The sequence below is a fragment of the Psilocybe cubensis genome, chromosome 11 (genome assembly GCF_017499595.1).
Source record: "Psilocybe cubensis strain MGC-MH-2018 chromosome 11, whole genome shotgun sequence".
In the NCBI taxonomy this organism is placed as follows: domain Eukaryota; kingdom Fungi; phylum Basidiomycota; class Agaricomycetes; order Agaricales; family Agrocybaceae; genus Psilocybe; species Psilocybe cubensis.
In genome coordinates this window covers 1,728,288-1,747,518 of record NC_063009.1, presented here as the reverse complement: position 1 = coordinate 1,747,518, position 19,231 = coordinate 1,728,288, and the positions used below count along the sequence as shown (strand labels likewise).

At 45.6% G+C, this 19,231-nt stretch overlaps 3 protein-coding genes across 3 annotated transcripts; 1 reads left to right on the top strand and 2 right to left on the bottom strand.

Annotated features, from left to right (window-relative positions):
* Positions 1-3,286: 3,286 nt before the first annotated feature.
* Positions 3,287-4,632, top strand: JR316_0011658 (uncharacterized protein; the record flags this gene model as incomplete). The annotated part of the gene is made up of 4 exons (XM_047897304.1): positions 3,287-3,358; positions 3,460-4,009; positions 4,048-4,530; positions 4,616-4,632. 4 exons carry the CDS (start codon positions 3,287-3,289, stop codon positions 4,630-4,632), a joined length of 1,122 nt encoding a protein of 373 aa, XP_047743713.1.
* A 2,225-nt stretch (positions 4,633-6,857) lies between these two features.
* On the bottom strand, positions 6,858-7,619 carry JR316_0011657 (uncharacterized protein; the record flags this gene model as incomplete). The annotated part of the gene is made up of 1 exon (XM_047897303.1): positions 6,858-7,619. One exon carries the CDS (start codon positions 7,617-7,619, stop codon positions 6,858-6,860), a length of 762 nt encoding a protein of 253 aa, XP_047743712.1.
* Positions 7,620-14,300: 6,681 nt separating this feature from the next.
* Positions 14,301-16,127, bottom strand: JR316_0011656 (uncharacterized protein; the record flags this gene model as incomplete). The annotated part of the gene is made up of 10 exons (XM_047897302.1): positions 14,301-14,372; positions 14,431-14,562; positions 14,620-14,960; positions 15,013-15,150; positions 15,180-15,585; positions 15,633-15,662; positions 15,719-15,781; positions 15,838-15,870; positions 15,924-15,953; positions 16,014-16,127. 10 exons carry the CDS (start codon positions 16,125-16,127, stop codon positions 14,301-14,303), a joined length of 1,359 nt encoding a protein of 452 aa, XP_047743711.1.
* Positions 16,128-19,231: the final 3,104 nt, after the last annotated feature.

Sequence of the window (19,231 nt, the reverse complement as noted above, 5' to 3'; positions counted from 1 at the left end):
GGAGGAAGGAGGAGAAGATAGGAACGGAAAGGAGCCATGGGGAAGGATGTTTTGGTGTGTAGCTATCGAGATTGTGGATGAGGATGAGGATGTTAATTGAGCTGGGTGGACTAGTCTTGGATTCAAACATCTTATAACATTTGTAAGGGACACTGTCGGACTTATTGGATAAAAAATCTATTAATATACCCCCAAACTTGCGGTCCCAGGTAACTTTTGAAAGTTTCAAACGGAATGTCGTAGAACTCGGAAAATGAAATTTGGATAAACTGTCATTTAATTGTTAATCTGGATTGGCAAATATCTCTACACAAACTACCCTGATGTTTGAAGCCCACATGACTCGGGCAAAGCTAAATGGTCGAAGTCGCCAATCATATACAGGTTTAGGGTTGTTGCCCGGTTTCACTGTGTTCGAGGTCACCATTTCAAAGTCAAGCGTAAGGAAATAGCTCAGATTTTCTTCTTCAATTGTGACTTATGTAGTAAACTTGGATTATTTGATTTTCAAATAGGATACCCGACGAAACCATGGGCCTGCAAAACGTCAAGCACAATAAATGTCCACCTGATAATGTGGTTCTTCAATTCAAAGCATTGCGTCAGGCGTCATAAATACAAATTCAAACGATAAACGCCCAAGTAAAGCGTCTTAAAGCTAAATTAGCCGAACTCGAGGGAATTCTGCACATTATTTTCGAGCAATGCTTGACCGCGACTTGTTTCTAATACATTGTTTCAATGAAATAGAGCGTTTTTTCTTTAATGTTGAATTCCATTTATCTGTAAAACCATATGCTATCTGATATGTAGTTTCTATTCTTTTCAGAATAAATGATGGCTATTAGTCCTTTAGTACAGGGGTGGACGCCATAACTTGGGACAGTCCTTCGGGTCCAGAGGATATGGTACAACTCTTGAAAACTATAAAATTGCGGTCAACGCTACTCTCTCCTTATTCCAGTATCCCAAGGTCTTCCAGCGCTCTTTCAATCATTACACTCCTTGACACCGTACTTGATCAGCAATATGTTTAAACATTCCTTTTTCACCTTGTCGCTCTATATTCTTCAAATACTGAGTGCTGGAGTCATCCAAGCACTCGGCGCTCCAAATATTCTTCGGGGTAGAACAGCCGAACGTGCAAAAGATATGATATGAACTGGGAAAAGCATAAACACCGTTGCTGACGGTAGATTCTATTTTCAAGTACCGGCCTCCAACAAAGTAGGAGGAGGAGGATATGACGACGAGTCTTCTGCCTCGCCTCCATGTCATAAATTCTCATGGCGTCCCATCGTCGAACAGAGAGATGACTCAAAAGGCAACGCTGCACTCAAAAGTACGCTCAACGATGTAGGAATTATGGATGGAATGTCTCTTATGCCGCGGATGACACGTCAGAAGAACATTGAGTCTAAGCGTAGAAAATATCGTCACCCCGGCAAGAAAGGCGACGGCTCGGAGCCTGACGACCAAAAACCGGACTTGAAACCTTGGAGGCATAAGGATAAGAAGTATGGAAACGAGAAGCCTGAGGAAAAGAATGCTGTTCTTTTTGACGTCCAAGTGACCAGAGAACAAGCACATTAAGACTCCCAGGAACCTGCTACCACAACAAAGCAGCCGGCTTCTGGAGGTTGTTTTATCCAGGATGTGGTAGAAGTAGAAACTGGAGCGGATGGAGGCGACGGTGGGACGTACATCAACATTAACTGTATTCATTCGCTAGGTATTTCTCGATCTAGTGTTTCATTCTTTCTACCCGTAGTCCTTTAGGCTTTGATCTGGTCATCTTTTGTTCGTATGTGGTAAATTACACGCTCGTTTTGTTTTGATATTCAATGGTTTCGTCGATTGTATGAATTTCATTAATTATATACTTGGTTTTCACCTTACGGTCTTGTCTTTTTTTGTGAACGAATTCGCCTATGTGCCACACAGCCGTTGAGCTGCGGAGGAGTGGGATTGAAGGGGGTAAATGGCCAATGGCATCAATAGCTAGATAACTGATCTGTGACGACGGCTTCTTACTTACCTTGGTCGGGTGGGTATTGAGGTCGTAAATGACAACAGGCTCAAGACGGCATGGAAGGATTGTTGAGCCGCATAGCCCTTCAACTCGTTTTGATGTTATGATATAATTTTACTGGGTTATAGGTGCAGAATGGAAGAGAAATAGGTGGGGCAGGCAAAGGGTTGATGCAGGTCCAAGGTATGTCCATTGAGCTATAATTCAATTTGTGCAATGGCGATTGGATGAACCAGAAGCCCTTTTACGCAGGAAACTTGTTCATTCACTGGTCATATCCCTGGAGATGCGGTATGTTGATTGTACTAGGCTTGGAAGTGTTCCGATGAATGCACGACTCTGCCCGTCATTATCTGGGTGATGTCACCAAAAGGCGGGGAGGATCCATGCGCGAGCACTGTGTTTTCTGGAGGAGAAAGACATAAAACATATGAAACGCAGTTGTTGTTAAAGTAGTGGTTGCGGGCGAAATGGCAGGAAAGGGAAGTCGGCGTTGACTGAGTTTCAAAATGGAAAATGCGCGTTGGGCACAAGTCCTCTCTGATCGGGGCCATCACCGGCTGTGTTTTGTATTTTGTATGTTAGAGAAAGGACGCCCGCTTCTCACCCTGGATCCGTGCCGATTCTGCAATAATTGCTCGGAATTGTACTTTTGTGCGTCCTTTTGCTTCAAGACCCTGCTTATATCTTGAAGCTGACCGACCACCACCGCAAAGACCGCGTAACGAGCGTTCGTTTTCTCCTTTTCTTTCATCTCAACCAGCGACCCACCTTTCGCCCACCGATTATCACACGTCTTTGTCATTCTGCGCGGTTGAGTCAGCGGAGGAGGCACAGTCGGCGTCCCCACACGGGCTACAAGGTGAGTTGAACCTTGGTTCACACATTGCGTTCTGCAAGTACTGTATTCAAGTGCTCCAGGTTTGGTTTCCAGTGCTAATTTTGCTTTAATCCAATCAGTTTATTTTCGACAGAGACAAAGTCCGCGCGGGTGCCCTATCTGCGCCAACCTCGAGGCGTGCTTGTTCTAAACCAATTCTGAACTGCCATATACATTCCTGATCCCCCATTCCCCCGATTCCCACATTACATCGTGAGCTCCCCGGCTTCGCTGCACCTGCATTCAGAAAGCAGTTGATTGTTTCATTTGCGTCATTCGGCTTGCTTTGGCCTTTTGACTGCTTTCGTCTTGAACGTCGAAACAAACAACAATCGCTCAAACGAGCCCACGACCCCCTTCAACATAACCTGTACATGGAGGTCTCAGCGATACAGCCTGTGGTGTCGCCTGTGCCTAGCGCTCATAACGGACGCTCTCAGAACAAGGTCAGTCACTTTTTCCCAACCGTTATTTGCACATGCACCGATCGTTGCGTTCAACTTTGTCTTTGTACTTACTCTTTATAACTGCTATGTTGCTTGTGTAGACCCGTGGCTGCAGCACACATACGAACAAGCTTTCCTTTTCCCAAACGATCTCGTCACTCAAGGGCATCATTCGGATACCGAACCGCAGGAAGCTTTCCACACCCCGCATTCACTTCCACTCTCAGTCGCAAGATGATGCGGACAGCACCAAGTCCACCTCCAACCCCCATTTCACCTCCAGACCGCGGCCCACGCACGGCCTCTCGCACTCGCTCGACACGCAGGCCCATCTGCACTCGCGCATGCGGAGCACGGGTACTGCTGCGTCCAACGGGAGTGGAAATATCGACGGCATTATCTCTGATACTGAAGACTACGATAAACAACAAAGGCGGAGGAGCAACATCAAGAATGACCCGTATGCGCAGTTCTCGCGCACGGCAGAGGGCCTGAACTATACTTACAAGCCATATATGTCCCAGCCAATGCTTGGCGCTGAGCTCTCCCGGGGCACTGGTGGGGATGAGTTGGTCACTGGTTATGATTCAGAGTCTGGCTCTGCTTCTGGGTCGGGATATGGAGGGGGTGGTCGTTCGCCTGTTGGGACAGGTGAGGGTGGAGGGAGGACTCCCTTAGAGTTTTACTAGCGCTGCCATCCCCATCGCCCTCTCCGACTCCAGTCTTATTGTCATCTCCTCCTGCTATACTCCCGGCGACGGAGGTAGCCTTTTCTTTGGGTGGAAAAGTGGAAGATACGTTAATCCAAGTGCAGCACGGCGATCAGGGAGATGAGGGGGAGAAGGAGGGGGATATTAATGATCTCTATGATGGCAAAGCTGGAGGTTCTCTTAACAACGCCGCACCTAGCGACACGAACACGGACACGAACACAAACACGAACATTGGTACTACTGCTAATACTGCACAATCTACAACTCTAGCTCAAATTTCATCGTCTACATTTACACCTACGTCAACTATTCAAACTAATTCACATGCCCGCTCCAACTCACCCTTGCCATTATTACCTCTACCTGATGGACCCTCTTCGTTGACATCTGCGTCTACATCCGGGGCAGCATTGCGCCCGCGTAGCAGCAACGGCAGCGGTAGAACACCTGCACCCAGACGTGCGTTACCGCCTCCGCCACCTGAATCACCAATATCTGCATCTTCTTCTGCGTCAGCCGCCCTCTTTGTTGCTCATTTTAACAGGAATTCCACAACGTTAAACAAAAGCCACCTTTCCATTCAATGCCCATCTCGATTACGTCCCCAGTCAGGCCGCCTACCTACAACACGCCCATGATCTCTTATTACTTCGTATATACCGATCCTTCCTTGCACTTCCGACGGATTGTTCAGCCAGAGTCCAGAAATCATGTAATTCGGCCTATCAGCTTTCTTCTCTAGGCAACATACAAAACTGGCCACCCAACACCGTCTTCTTCGACTTGCGATAATCCTTACCCCCGTGCCGACTATCTGGCACTAATGAAGCACACCATCTCAGAGCGAAAGCTTGAAGGAAAAAACTTGATGCAGCAGTATCGAGGTGCTTGTCGAGACAGCTATGAACTTTGTTGGGAAAGATGACGCACAGATCTCGAAGATCACTCCAGCCAATGTGCGTCAACATTCTTCATCTTCAATGGAAGCCAGCTGGATGCAAACATGATGGGTGTTATACAATACCAGTGTTAATTTGGGATGTCACTAGTACCCGACGTTGTGAGGAAATGCCTGAGTCCCAGAGAAATGCTCGACTCCACCTCATGGGCGGCATCTTGTGCGTGTTCCTCCTTTTATTACCCATCCACTGACAATGCCATAATAGTAAACCAGGAAAACCTGAAGAATGAGAGCAAATTGATTGTGCGTGAGATCATTGTCGAGCGCCCCCTTCGGTGAGTTTCCTTTTTTTCTCAACAAAAAACCCCTCCGACACAGCCAATGAATTTTTAGTGTATTTGTTCTCACTCCTCATTCCCGATATCCATCCAGTTGTGATTGTAATGATCTCGACATAATCCTCCACCTCTCCGTCTGCCATCCACACCATTAAACATTTCAATTACTCTTTCAACTTCCTCAGGCGTCGAGATGATTCCCCTCCGTTGGAACCAAACTTGTGAAACAATGGAGAAATTTGCCTGCGGGCATTACGCGTCGGGTGACAACAAAAAGAAGTACGCGCAAGTTGGGCGGATTCCAATGGCGACACATCGATGATTCGCTTGTGTTCAAGGGTGTGCTGTTCAACAAGGACATCCACCTGCATATGCAGCGTAAACTCAGCTTTCAAATCCCGCCATTGTACATTACCGACTGCTCAACGACCGCTATACGGCGCATGCACTCATTCCAATCTAGGGCAATGGCGGGATTAGTGCCAAGGCCAAGGCGGGACCCCCACGTGTGATTGTGGTGACGTGACTACCCGTTCCAACGCGTCAGCACCCTTGTCGCCACCTGTCTCTCACCCCTCATCGAGTGCTCTCTGTTGCCGCTTTTTCGACGCCATCCACCAGCCACATTCCTATCGCAAGGAGTGACAACTCGGAGGATAGATAGGCAAGCATTGGGAAAAGGTATCATATTGGGTTCTGGGTGCGTCACTACTCTTCTTTTTGAATGTCCCCACCCTTTCTCGCAATGGCAGCCTAGAAATACTCATGCCTGGGCATACACTGGGCTGCTCATGCTTCCCTTTTGACAATCACATTGCTCTTATTACTCTTCTGGGGTCACCTTTGTTCGCATTTACATTATCACTACAGGTATGAATACACATTGTCGACTGGGGGCGCCCAGATGCAAATTAGTCTAGTAAACTACTGGGTTCAATAGGTTGTAAATCATCAGTATCGAGATCACCCGATGTAGCCTTTTCGTTTCCCCAATTGACCCACGTTTCAACATCTTTCCAATTCTCTTTAAAACGGTCCCGCAAGCCTTATCTCAGTGCTGCTTGACGTTGGCAATAAGCACTCATTCCTTCCATAGTAACGGAATCGACGTGATCCAGTTTTTGTCCATGGCCTTTCCACCAGTCGGCCTGCCATTCCAGGAATGCCGGCGTATGTCTCATTTCTTCTTGAATCAGAGTAATCTCTTCACTCCAGCGCATTGCGCGTGCGCAATTTTTACACATTCGATACAAAGAGCTTGGAAAGGCAAATATCAGACCCGCCTGAATCACTAGAAAATTACACACCTTCATGGATGCGCTCACCTTTGTCCTCAATCGCGGAAACATTCTCAGCAAGCCGATTGGGTATCCACTTTTGTTCTGTGCTTTCGTGCTCGCAATTTTGAGATGCAAGTCCTTTCATCTTGGATTGTAATCTAGAATTATGTTGGAATCGTTCAATACCGGTACAATATAATCTATCTCTTTTTCCAACCAATACACACTTCAACGTTACAAACTTCTATAAGAGCCGCTGATGTTAATCTACATCATCGTAGTCAATCCCTTGTTTGTTTCAATAACCGTCGAAAATTCTCCAATAATTGCCGCCAACGTACGATACCTTGCTAGAACATCGATTGCCTCGGGGGTTTGGTGCGACAAGATGTCACATTGATCAACGTGCGTAGCATCGGAAATCTGGGCGATTAGCCTTGTAATAAAATCCTCGACTAATCGTTCTCTAGATTGTTGGGCTTCGGACTGGCGCAATTCGCAAGCAAGGGTGCCTGAAATACAGCCTTGGTTAGCCGGAGTCTGAGCAGTAACCTCACACTCACTGGCCAGAGCATTTTGTGCATAAGCAAGGTCTTCGTCGAGCTGCTCACGAGCTGCTCCCTCATATTCCAAGAGAATTTCCAGCTCATTTAGGGTTTTAGTCCGCTCTTCAAGGGTCCTCTGCGCTGCAATCGCCTCGTCGTGCATTATACAAAGCTTTGCCTCGGACCTTTGGTAATCAAGAAGAATAGACTGGACGTCTTTCCAATAGGTAGCCTTTGTCGCATCTAGCTCAGTCGACAATTTATGGATAATTGTTTGAAAGTATTGATTCTGGGAGTCTGATGCATCTTGCGCCTGTTGGAATTCGGAGAGCAGTGTTGCATAGTCTAGCATGGAAGAAGTGAGCATCATCTTTGTCTCGTTCAATTCCTTTCTCTCAATTTCACGGTAATGATTAATAGCATTAATATGCTTCTCGTAGTCGCGTCTTATGTCTTGAAGGCCAGCACACGGCCCATTATGCATGTCTCGACAACTGACATGTAGTTGGTTTAATTCATTAATCTGGGACTAAACACGTCAACAGTGAGAACACAGAGGAAGGCAGAGAATTTTCTTACCTCTGTCTCCGGGATTAGGTCCGCCTGCTTATGCGATACTGACTGTACACTATCGGGCACTTGGTGGTCAAGTAACATCCGACTGTCGTTCTGCAATCAAACAGCCGCCACAAATATAACGAGTCAGATATCAACACATATCTTGGGAATACACGGACCAGGGAAACTTATTTGTTTCTCAACAGATTGACCAACAAGATATGTGGCCGCAGACTGGGTCCGGTGCATCTGAGACGCGTCCCTGTCCTCCAATCTTTTATTGGGTCTGTAACTCTATAGTGGTTAAATCAGAAAGATATAATGGCGCAGACAAACAGCATTTACTCGCCTTTGCGCGCTTAGAACGACGTAACTGTATTTAACGCGTCAGAATTTAACGTATTTTAACACAAAACGGACTTAACGCGTGTCTGCGGTCCTAACAACTTTGGAGACTGTGAGGGGGAGAAATCTGCGCCGTAAGACGTCGAAAGAGGATTTCGATTGACGCTGTGTGACATATTGAGGCAGAAGGCAGATAACAGGAGTTTTCTATCACGCGAATAAAAATCGAGTATGGTTGGGTGAGGTTCGGTGAGGAGGCGCCTAGCTCGATTTTATATTTAGATGACGAATTTCCATAGATGGAAAAAGCGTCTGGTCAAAGCGATTCATAGTGATACCCCGTTGATTTGCGTGAATTGCGTATGCTCTGAATGGAAGGCATTGTATGCTCTTGAAAGGCTTCAAGTTAGAAGTCGCGTCACAGTGCCGAGTGGCAATTTCACAGGTACGTGGACGGTTTTGGAACAAGGTTGGTTGTTTGGTCAATTATTAAATCTTGTTTCTGCGGTCACTTACTTCGATAAAGTGAGTCGTTGTCAGCTTTAGTTGTGCCTCTTCCCCGAGCAGTCGATCGGCTTTTCCAGGTACATTTCAGAGTGTGATATAAACCTAACGATGCGCCCTAATTAACAAGATTTTCAACTGTTGTATTCGAGGGTACCTGGATCTAGATACGCCCCCATGGCACTTCATTTTCTTAATTGAACATCAGTGATTGTGACACACTTATAAGTCGCTTATTAGGAAACATCATTCTTGGCAGTAGAACGGCTGACTGACCATGAGCTAGACATATTTAGATATTCATTTTAATCCTGAGAAATGTCTGACTGACTTGAAATTTGAGTCTGAACATATTACATAGTTGCACAGTAAATAACAAGCAATATTTAAATATATACACACTTCCTTCTTCCTTCGACTTCCCTCCCTTGAAAGAATACATCAACAAAGTGAAAGCAGCGCGCCGGTGCCAACAATCTGTGGAGTCAGTTGGGGTTGTTTGGCGTCGCTAATTTACAACATTCCTCCACAACGTGCTTTGTTTGATGGTAGTTTATAGCTAGCCTCTATTCGCAAACGTTTTGCTGATTAACAAAATGATGCTAACCTAATCGCTTTGTTTGTGAGATTTTGATTGCAACATTTTATCCATATAGAGTTATATTAGAGAGTTCGGAGCCCAAGCCCGTGTACATACGTACAATCTAGCTACGTAACCTTGAAGGAAAAAATCGAGACGTCATTGATAACCATGGAATCATTGAATTTAGATAAGTAGAACTGTGAGGCCAGCAGCGAGGGTGGCGCTGATAATGGTGTTGGAGGTTGCACTGTGAAAAGTTGCTGCAGCAGAGCTGGATAAAATTGCGCTCGATATGGATGAAGAGGGTGTGCTTGTTGGGTTGGTCACTGACGAGGTAAGAGTAACGCCCTGCAAAGACAAGACGACAGTGTCTCAGTCAGCGCAAAAACCAAAAAATATTAAGAGTAACACGTACAACTTTGAGGCACAGACTGCGCGAGAACGCGAGCGCATCTTCAAGGCTCTGACCGGAACAGGCCTGGTAAATACACAGAGTCGTGTTGTTCACGAAAGTAGGGTCTGTACAAAGACAATGTGTATCGGTCATAGTTATACATTTTCCGACGTCGGCATTGGTCACGCAAGGAATGGAGCATGCTGGTGCATCAAAATTGAAGCATCCCATATGATATTTGTATGTGTTAGCAATGAACAAATAAGGTGAGGAGATAGGGACTCACGGGGATAGCCGTCCCTCTGCACGATGGAGTTTGCACCGACAGTTACATATACCAAGGCCAGAAATGTGGAGAGACGCATTTCAAAAACGTATGCGAGAAACGACCCGGAAAGTAGATGAAATTAGTAAAAAAACACAGAGGCGAACTCGAAGGCAACAGCATCTATCAGACAAAGTCGCGCGCTTTACTTATACCTACATCCTGCAAGCTCATGAATCGCAGATCTTTAGATATGTACAGGGCGGAATACAGATGCCATGATGTAGAAAACGCATATCAAGATTCACCGTACCTGCTGAGATGTGCATATGACACATCGTAAACTGTATGATGTTAGACCAAATCTCAGATCTCAGATGTACCTTTACGGTTTTGATGATTCGGTTCCAACTAAGCGCGCCAAATTTGGCATACCAGGCATACCGTATGTCTATTGACTGGTCAAGTGCTTATAATCCGAAATTTGACGTTCCTTGCAATTGTAGTGCTGCAGTTCAACAACATTTTTACTTCTTGAATTACTTCTTGAATAATGAAATCGTCGACAGGACGTTAGGCCAAGATGTACAGAAGCCATACCTACTACTTATATGTGGAAATAATGCTTTACATGGAGTCAAACGCCCATGTCTGAAGAAAAGGTCCCTCCCGAGATCCAAACTTGTATTATTGACGCCATCGCCGCTTATAGCGACCAGTTTGTCCTCAAGCCGGAATGCGCGGAAACGTTGCGCACATGCCTCAAAGTCTCGCCTAGCTTCAGGTGGAGCGCGAAGCAGCACCTTTTCAGAACTGTTCGCCTTTCGGGGGACAATGAAGAGATGTTTCTCTCAAGAATTAAACACCTTCGAAGTCTTATTGATCTCCCAGACGTGAAACTCGGCATACTCAGCCACATTCAAAGTTTCCAAATGTTTTCGCCAGCAACTTCATTCTATGGCATTCCAGCAACCACTCTATGTGAAGAAAGCATTCAAGGCATAGAATTTATTTTGGGTTCCCTCCGTCATTCAGAAGCTCGGGTGCATACCTTCGAGTTTCACGGTCTGGCATTCTCTTCTTTGCCCTCTCGTGTTCTGCAATCCTTGCTCCATACCATTCAATCTCCTACGTTGGTAGCGCTTCGGTTCTGCAACGTGCGAGATCTCCCCAGGGACATCTTAAAAAATACGTCGATATCAAATTTGATGGTTATTAACTGTGGTTTATCCAGATCTGCAAGCACTGTGGTTTCGAACATCAGTTTCTCACTTCCACGTCTCCAGATGATTGAAGCCTCCAGTATTCCGGTTGTTTGCAATCTCTATCCAGCATCTCAAGAAAGCATCAACGTTCAAGGACCTTGCCTCGAGATGATGTATCTACGGATTGATCAGACTTCTTGGACATTTCGGGATATTAACAAGGAATGCAACTCTTTGGTAAAACATTTCCCGTCGATAAAGAGTTTGTACATTGTATTTGATTCAAATGGTACGTTATTTTCGTATCCTGTCAAGCTCTTCGCGTTCATGATATCGGTTCTACAGATATTTTTCAACTTTTTTTGACACCAACACTGATATATTCGTCGAAGCTAAAAAAAATCAACCACTTAACTTTGCGCTACGGACCCACGGATGGTCGAAAGTCAATCGCGCCATTACCGATCAGGTTGTACCTGCGGCACGTGAACACGATTCTTCGAGCGTGGCCGGGAAACCTTCAACGTTTTACACTGATTTTGGACCATATATTCTTCTCCGCACAGGACGTCTCCGCTGGCCCGGTTGAGGCATGGTCAGTGCTGGACAACCTCTTGAACATGGATAGGTTTCCTCTTTTAGACGGCATAGACCTCTTGGCGCGGTATCCAGGCTCTGCGGAGTATCTCAGTGTTTACGACCAACAACTCGAGATAGAGACGGCGATAAAATTGGTACTTCCCTCTCTCGAAAATCGTGGAAAGCTTACAGTAACAGTTTCACCTCAAACTTAACTAGAATATACTATACACAAATACACATTATGCAGCGCAGACTTGTAGCAGTACAATCTAAACCTATGCCAAAGGAAATAAAACTTGATTAAATGACTCAGTCCTAGACCAACTACAAATCCCGGTACGAAAAGAAAATCAAGTTTGAGGACGTACGCACAACAACCCAACAAAATAGGTGTAGGCGCATGGTTTCCATATGGGCTGGAATGATATTACGGATTTCCTCCATCATCCTCCGATCCTCCTCGTCCTCCTAAGCGATCTGGGCCTCTTCCAGCGACTGCCCTCGGTTCGAGCTATGTCTCATGTACAACCTGCATGCGCAGAAACCTTGTCCAAGTAAATTACAAGCAGCGCATCCTGCACCTAAATTTCGGGACCCCTCGACCGCTAAGATCGGAGTGGAAATGAAAATCTGATCGTCGTCCGGGTTAGCAATGATATCCTCGTCTTCAACGAACAAAAAGAGACCGAAGCAATAGGAGCGGGGGTTTGATATCATTTACTAGAGCCGAGTCAGAGCCTATCACTTGTTGCTATCATTGAAACAGACCGAAACACCACGAAGAGCTGCCGGTGTAAAACTCGGACTCGTATTCGAGCTTGACGTCACGCCCATGAATTGACGGACCCAGCGCGCGTATTCTCTTTGTCCTTCTCATTCTCTACTGACTGTATGGTAAAGGTGCCCAAGCACACGAAGAATGATAGGCGCACGTGTCATTTTCGCTGACGTACTGTGTGCGTTTGATGCTATTGTTAGTACTAACGTTGCGGGAGGGCGTCGGGTGAGGGAGAGGAGGTGCGTTCAAGATATCAGCGCTGGATCGACGACGACGCGGGGAAGATATAAAGACGTGCAGAGCTGGAATTCTTGGTGGAAAAAGCCTGTTTATGAGTTGAGCTGGGAGGCACGCAATGGTCTACGTCCCCGCGTGTTGGAGCTGTCGTCGGTGTGCGTGGAGTCACAAAGGGTGTGGATATAAGTGTATGCATGGGCATAGGTAAATAGGCGGCAATAGAAGGACCAGCGTTATGTGGCAGCCTCTGAGTACGAAATCGTGATTGCGCAGACCTCCATAACGACAACAGCTCGCCACAACCCACCCAGGCATCCAACCACCTTCTCAAACCCTGTCGGATGTACTCGTGAGTTTTACTGACCGTAGATCCGTCCCATGTCGTGTCCATACCATCATAAAAATAATCTGAAGGAGGGCGAGCGTGTATGCGCACGACGGTAGGACGATCGAGCCCAACGTATGTGACAATACCGACGCACCTTGATAACACACATCCCATATGCACATGTCCCTTATCACCATGATCTCGTCTCCGGTCTCCAGTTTACCTTGCTAAAAATTACAGTTGGAGTATGAGAAAAACAAGTACCCATTCGCTTTGTGTGCAGGTGTGGGTATGCAATGCGTTAGGAGGATGGGATATGAGTGTGGGAAGTGGCTGTGTTGCCAAACATCCTATGGGGTGAGACCCAAAGACATTAGTACTGGTTGTTGAGGATGCTTAAGAAATACGACATAGTTTAGTATCCAGAATATGTCAAGCTGTGTTAGATATGTCTACACTAGGTCCTTCCCCTCTTTTGAGACGTCTCCACACAGATCAGTAATGGTGACATTAGTGTGACCATCAGCGTTTGCCGCCCCGGCAACACAGCCACTCCCTTGACCTCAAGGGAGGTTCTCGGTAAGCTCCGGTGGATGCCCCCTGGGTGAGACTTGTACATTGCGCAATCATGCGCAATACTTGCCGTCGTTTCCCACGCATTTGTTGCGCGGCTCGCCATTCGCCTCAAAGAATCAATAGTATGATCTGAGTGGTAGTAAACAAGTGAGTCGTCAATACGGCAATGAATGCCATGTACAGAAATTCTACAAGGATATCTTCCAGAAACTCGGACAAAAGACAGAATTATGTGCAGTAGAGTGAAATAGCATGAATGACACGAAGGAAGTACACCTTTGAAGATGGCTTTTAAAGAGCTCGCTCAATAAATATTATGGCTCGCTGGAGATATGCTAAGCTCTCTGAGTCGAATTGTGAGCCTCGCAACAAATGCGCGGTAAACAAATGCAAATTACTCAAAAATATTGCGCCAGCATGATTGCGCGGCTCGCTCATAAATGTACAAATCTCACGCCATAAACATCCACCGTGACAGCGAGACGATCGCCACTCTCAGAACAAAGGAAGGAGGCTTGTCGCTTCAACTAGTACGTAGCTGTGGCAGTTTTAACAAACATTGAATTTGGCTAACTTGCACGATTAATTAGGCACATTTACCCCTATTCAGGTGACTATCATGGCCCATATCCATGTGCGGCACCATAGGGCTGCAGCGCGTAGGGGGTATAACATCATGAAATTGCTCTTTAAAAAATGGTGTATACAACTTCTCAAACCACGAGGTGTTGCACACCAATAACTACATATACAGTATAACATATGACAAGAAAGGCCCACTGAACCTGGGAAAGAGAGAGAATACACATCTCACTTTAACTCATCTCCTTTGACCGAGATGCTGGATGGTTTAGTTATTGACTTTAACCCGGCGCACGGCAACTGTCGGAAGAAGATTAGACAAAGATATAAATGTCAGGAAAGTTTAAAAGTTTTTCACCTTAATCGTCAATCTGTGTTGGGCCAGTTCATCGTTTCTCTCCTGCTGCGCCTTTGAGAGGGTCTCACGGCGGTTGTACAGAGTCGTGTCAGACAATCGTACGCTCGCAGTTTGTACACCACTCATATCGGCCTGAGAATTATGATATGAGTCCATTGATATGAATAAAAAATGGTGGTATACTCGTACTAGGTTCCCTGCGCCGTCCACGTTTCGTGTCCTCAAGGTAGAAATCAATGAACCTAAGAAGTCAATGATTAAACCCTTTCCTCTCATATGCGTGCAAAGTTCTTGAAGATGGAAAATGAGATTGCGAAGTGTGAGGAACACCGTATGATAGCCATTTTGCGAGTGCACGGCCGCCCCTTGCGGTGGTTCTGTTCCTTGAGCCTTGACCTCGAAGTGATGCTCTTCTGCTTTACCAAAATTCCCATGATCAAGCTGGGTACTGAGTTCCTCGATCACGGCTCCGACCGTCGCCGCCGTCGCACGTTCTTCTAAGAACCGTTGTGTTTCTTGAGCAAGGATATCTTAAAGCACGACAAGTTAAGGTTGCGTCACCGTGACAAACATTTAGCTTACCTTCCATGCATCTTCGCATTGTGTCGATATTCTTGTCCGTCTGCTCTCTAGAGACAGTCTCGGACTTTAAGCGCATGTCAAGTCCATGTTGGATCTTAGCTTGCTCCGCGATGAACCTCCTTGCCTCTTCAACCTCAACTGCCAAGCTATGAATCTTCGCTTCGGACCTCCAGTGTTCCGCAAATGCATGCTCCACCCCTGCCGATAAGCTTCTTTAATTGTAGTCAGCTCAACCTTTGCTTGTTCGAGTAGGGCCTCGGTCTGTTGGCGCTCTAGGATTGATGCTTGCGTTACCTCGTGGTATTTGGTGACCATCTTGTCATAATCAAGCATAGAAGAAGCAAGCATCATCCTCACATCCTCCAACTCTCCTCTTGTTTGGTGGAGGTCAAGGCTGACAGCGTGAAGACGGTTTTCATACGCGTATCTCAACGCATACATCTCCGCAGAATCTCCGACTTGCGCGGCACTGATTACAGTGTCTCCCGGAACGGCGGTATGTCCAGCTACACGATGCTGCTGCTGAATATTCTGTGCAGAGCAGGGAACTGGGGCCCTTTCGCTTTCCTGATTCTAATTTAATATATTGTTTTGTAGTTCATGTTTTCAAGTAAGCTTACCTTATCAATGATTGGGCTGAGAGCTGATTCCTGATGCCAGCGATCAACCTATCAATGTCACCACGGAGACTGGATAAGATACTAACCTGTCCCTCGAGCTTTTGAGACGCAGATCGAATGATCCTGACCGTCGATTTACTTTCGGGTGTCTGGTATCGAAATTGTATCAGGAAAGTGTTAAGAACGTCTAGTATATGATACTGACATCATGATGTGTCATCAGCGCAAGAATCCCATCCTGTGATTAAATATCAACGTCCAATGCTTCTGGAAAAGAAATAATTCGCTTACTCTTACGGCCACGTCGTCAGATGGGCGTATCTATGTCGCAAGAAGACAAGGTAAGTTTTAAAACGTTTTGAGTGGATGCGTAGAGCGCACATTAGATGTTATTTCAAGCGTCGGAGTTGAAGGAGGCGTGTAGATTGGACTCCGAGTCTCATCCACCATGCGCAGGGTGGACGTAAAATACGTGTCAGTGTTTGGTGTAGACATTAGGATGATTCAAAGGTGTTAGCAAAGAGAAGTAGATGAAGGAATAGGATTGAATACAATGAAACGCGATACAGGACACTCTCGAGGCGCTCGACTATATAGAAAAGATGTAATCTGCGACAAATGGAGATATTCAGCGTTTATAATTGCGTATAGGTGCGCCTCTAGGTCCAAAATGTGACCGGATACGGGTGCGCTATTATGGAACAAAGGAAATGCTTAGCAGGTCCCTGTGTACCTCCAGGATTGGACGATTAAGGTACAATGTGATGCCATCAAAGCCACATGTGTGTGATCGCCACAATGCGTACACCATGTTCAAATGCAGTAAAAGATATGTGTTGTCGAGTATTACAGATAAGTAGAGATCCGTTGTCCAAAGATCATGAATAGAGGTACCATCTGAGAGTCTCAGGTTTGCAATCAGTGGCACCCGCAAGTTTTTCTGTTTCGGATCCCGATGAGGGGACCACACACTTTACTATCTGAATCTGGAACGAACGTACCTTACTGACTCGCCAACGCTTTATCAAACATAGGAACAATAGGTATATGAGTGAAATCGACTGCCAAGTGCTCAGTTCATAGCAGTTTTGGGTGAACCGCAAACAACTATGTACACTCTGGGAATGATATTTGTCGAGGCTGTGTGTTAATTACGCCCACACGAAGAGATCAGGTTTGTTTCATCGTCAATGACTCTACAGTATTTCAGGGAAAGTAACTTACTTAACTTCCGCCACTGTAATAGCCTGCACCGCTGCCACTGCATAAAATCAGTGCCCCTGGGATTTTACTCTTCTTATCCGCAGTCCTATGATCCGCTTTAGACCATGCTATCTATGATTTGGAGTGAGGAGATGATTTTACTTTCCATATTTCACAGTGGAACAGTGGATTTTTCAATGTTCAGTATTGCGGCGTGGGTGTTCGAGTAGTGCTGCGGTTACTTGTGTGTCCCATGACTGTGATGCGCCTTGTAGTTGATGGTCTCGCATTTCCCGTCTGGTTGGATATTTCTTCATTCGTTTGTTACCGTATATCTGGTAAAGTAGCTACATTGTGTGTCTATACCCACCCAATTCTTCAAACTAACAAGCCCTCAATCTCACATCTCATCGCCATCAGTGTCCCTAATTGTCAACGCCGCGGTTGCGCACCCTCCCTTTGCTCCGAATCAATTCACAGGTTGCTGCTGAAGTATCCCAATCAGAATTGTGAAGAGTTTAACATGCTGACGCTAACCGATTGTTAGGAACATTAAAATTCAGTATTCCTCATACTGAGCGAAGTGAATGATTGTTATATGTAGGATAGTAGGTCTGTGGTATCTGGCGATGTGAAAATAAATATATCCCAATGGATGTACGATAGTTCGGCGTAGATCTGGCTGAAAATTGAAAGAGTTCGGAGATCGATGGGTGGAGGCTATGCAAAGCAAATCAATTTCATACTGAACACGGAGGGTTAATATTTAAAAGAGTGGGATACATTGCTCCACTGTAAACCCCAATTGGTCCAGTTTACTACTCTGCAATGTCGGAAACGGTATGCAACCTCCCTATCCATACTATGATTAGAACGGTGAGCATACGCACGGTGTCAATTAGTTATAGTGTGTAATTCATGACTTAGAAACTTGATGCGAGATTGAGAGAACTCCAACACATACGAGAAATTTACAAAGAAGAACTGCAATCAAAACTCTTGGCTTTCGAAAAGGTTAATTTATGTGACCTTCATCGTCTTACCCATGGTTTCATGTCCCATTTAACAGATAGAAAAGGAGTTGGTCGATTGCAAGAACGTAGGAGCCACCTGTACAAAGGCCTATCCCTTTTCTGATAGCTCTAGCTAGAATGTCACAAGCATCGAACATGTCATCAGAGTTACCGAAGCTTTCGGTATTGAAGTCGGAAATGTGCGTTTGAAGTTTCTTGTTGCGTCGAGCATAAAGATTTTGCTAATGTTAGTGATTTTCAGGGTGACGTGTCCTTCAACAGCGGTTACGCGGAACAGTACGCAGACCAATTCGACGCGGTTTGTGCTTTTACAGAGAGGAAATGATTAACTACTGACATCCGTAATGGAAGTTAAAAGCTTTGATCATTCGTCACGCACGATGTTCACTATGTTCATCGATCATCAAACATTTGTCACTGTCAGTAAATTTTCTCTATTCGACTTTACGGCTGAATCACTAACTGCCAATTAGTTCATTCGAATGCGGACATGGGTGCTGCAATAGATGCATATCTCAATATGAAAGGAAATGGAGAGGATTCAGACGAATATATCTCTGTCCAAATTGTGGTAGAAGAGGGAAAATAGGAATGGCTAACACGGTATTGCGTGAGCTCATGGAATTTATCAACACCACAGACGGACAGACTATGGGATAGTATCGTTGCCAATTCATGTACGAGAATAAAACATAATTACTTAATGCCCATACCTTGGCCCATACCCTTAGCATTCCAACGTGGAATTCAACGTTCATGCGTCATATCGAGTCCCGACATATACTAAGCGTGGATTTTGAAGCTTGAAGAGTGGTGTTACAAGTAACACGCCACCCAATCCTCAATTGTGTATTTTTCAATTCAGAGTTTGGGTACCAATAGGAAAGATGTACAGGTAAGGTCAAAGAACGGTTTGTTATCCCATTTTACATTTAAATTACCCTTGAAAATCAGAGCCTTGCTGAGGCTTAGGAGGGATACTAATAGTTGTACATAATTCTTGTAAAATAATCTGACCATTTGTGCGCAGTGGTCGAAGGTTGGTCGAGTTAGTCGAAAGGGGAGGTCTCTGTTTGGTCCAGAGGGTCATTGGCAAAAAACGTACCTTTCGCGATGTCGAAGGAATAATTAGGCTTTGTTTGGGAAAAAGCTTTGCATCAAACAATGTACCTTCACTCCTTGCCCCATCGCAGACACCGTTCTACTGATCCACAGACGTTGACAACGGGCAACGCGACGCGACGGGAGAGTCGCAGACACGTACAATAGTGAGTGCTTATCTGTGGGATGTACGCCGAATGCTGGCACCTCTCCGAACAACCCCCAGACGTGTGTGCACCACGAATGCGACTGCGAATGAGG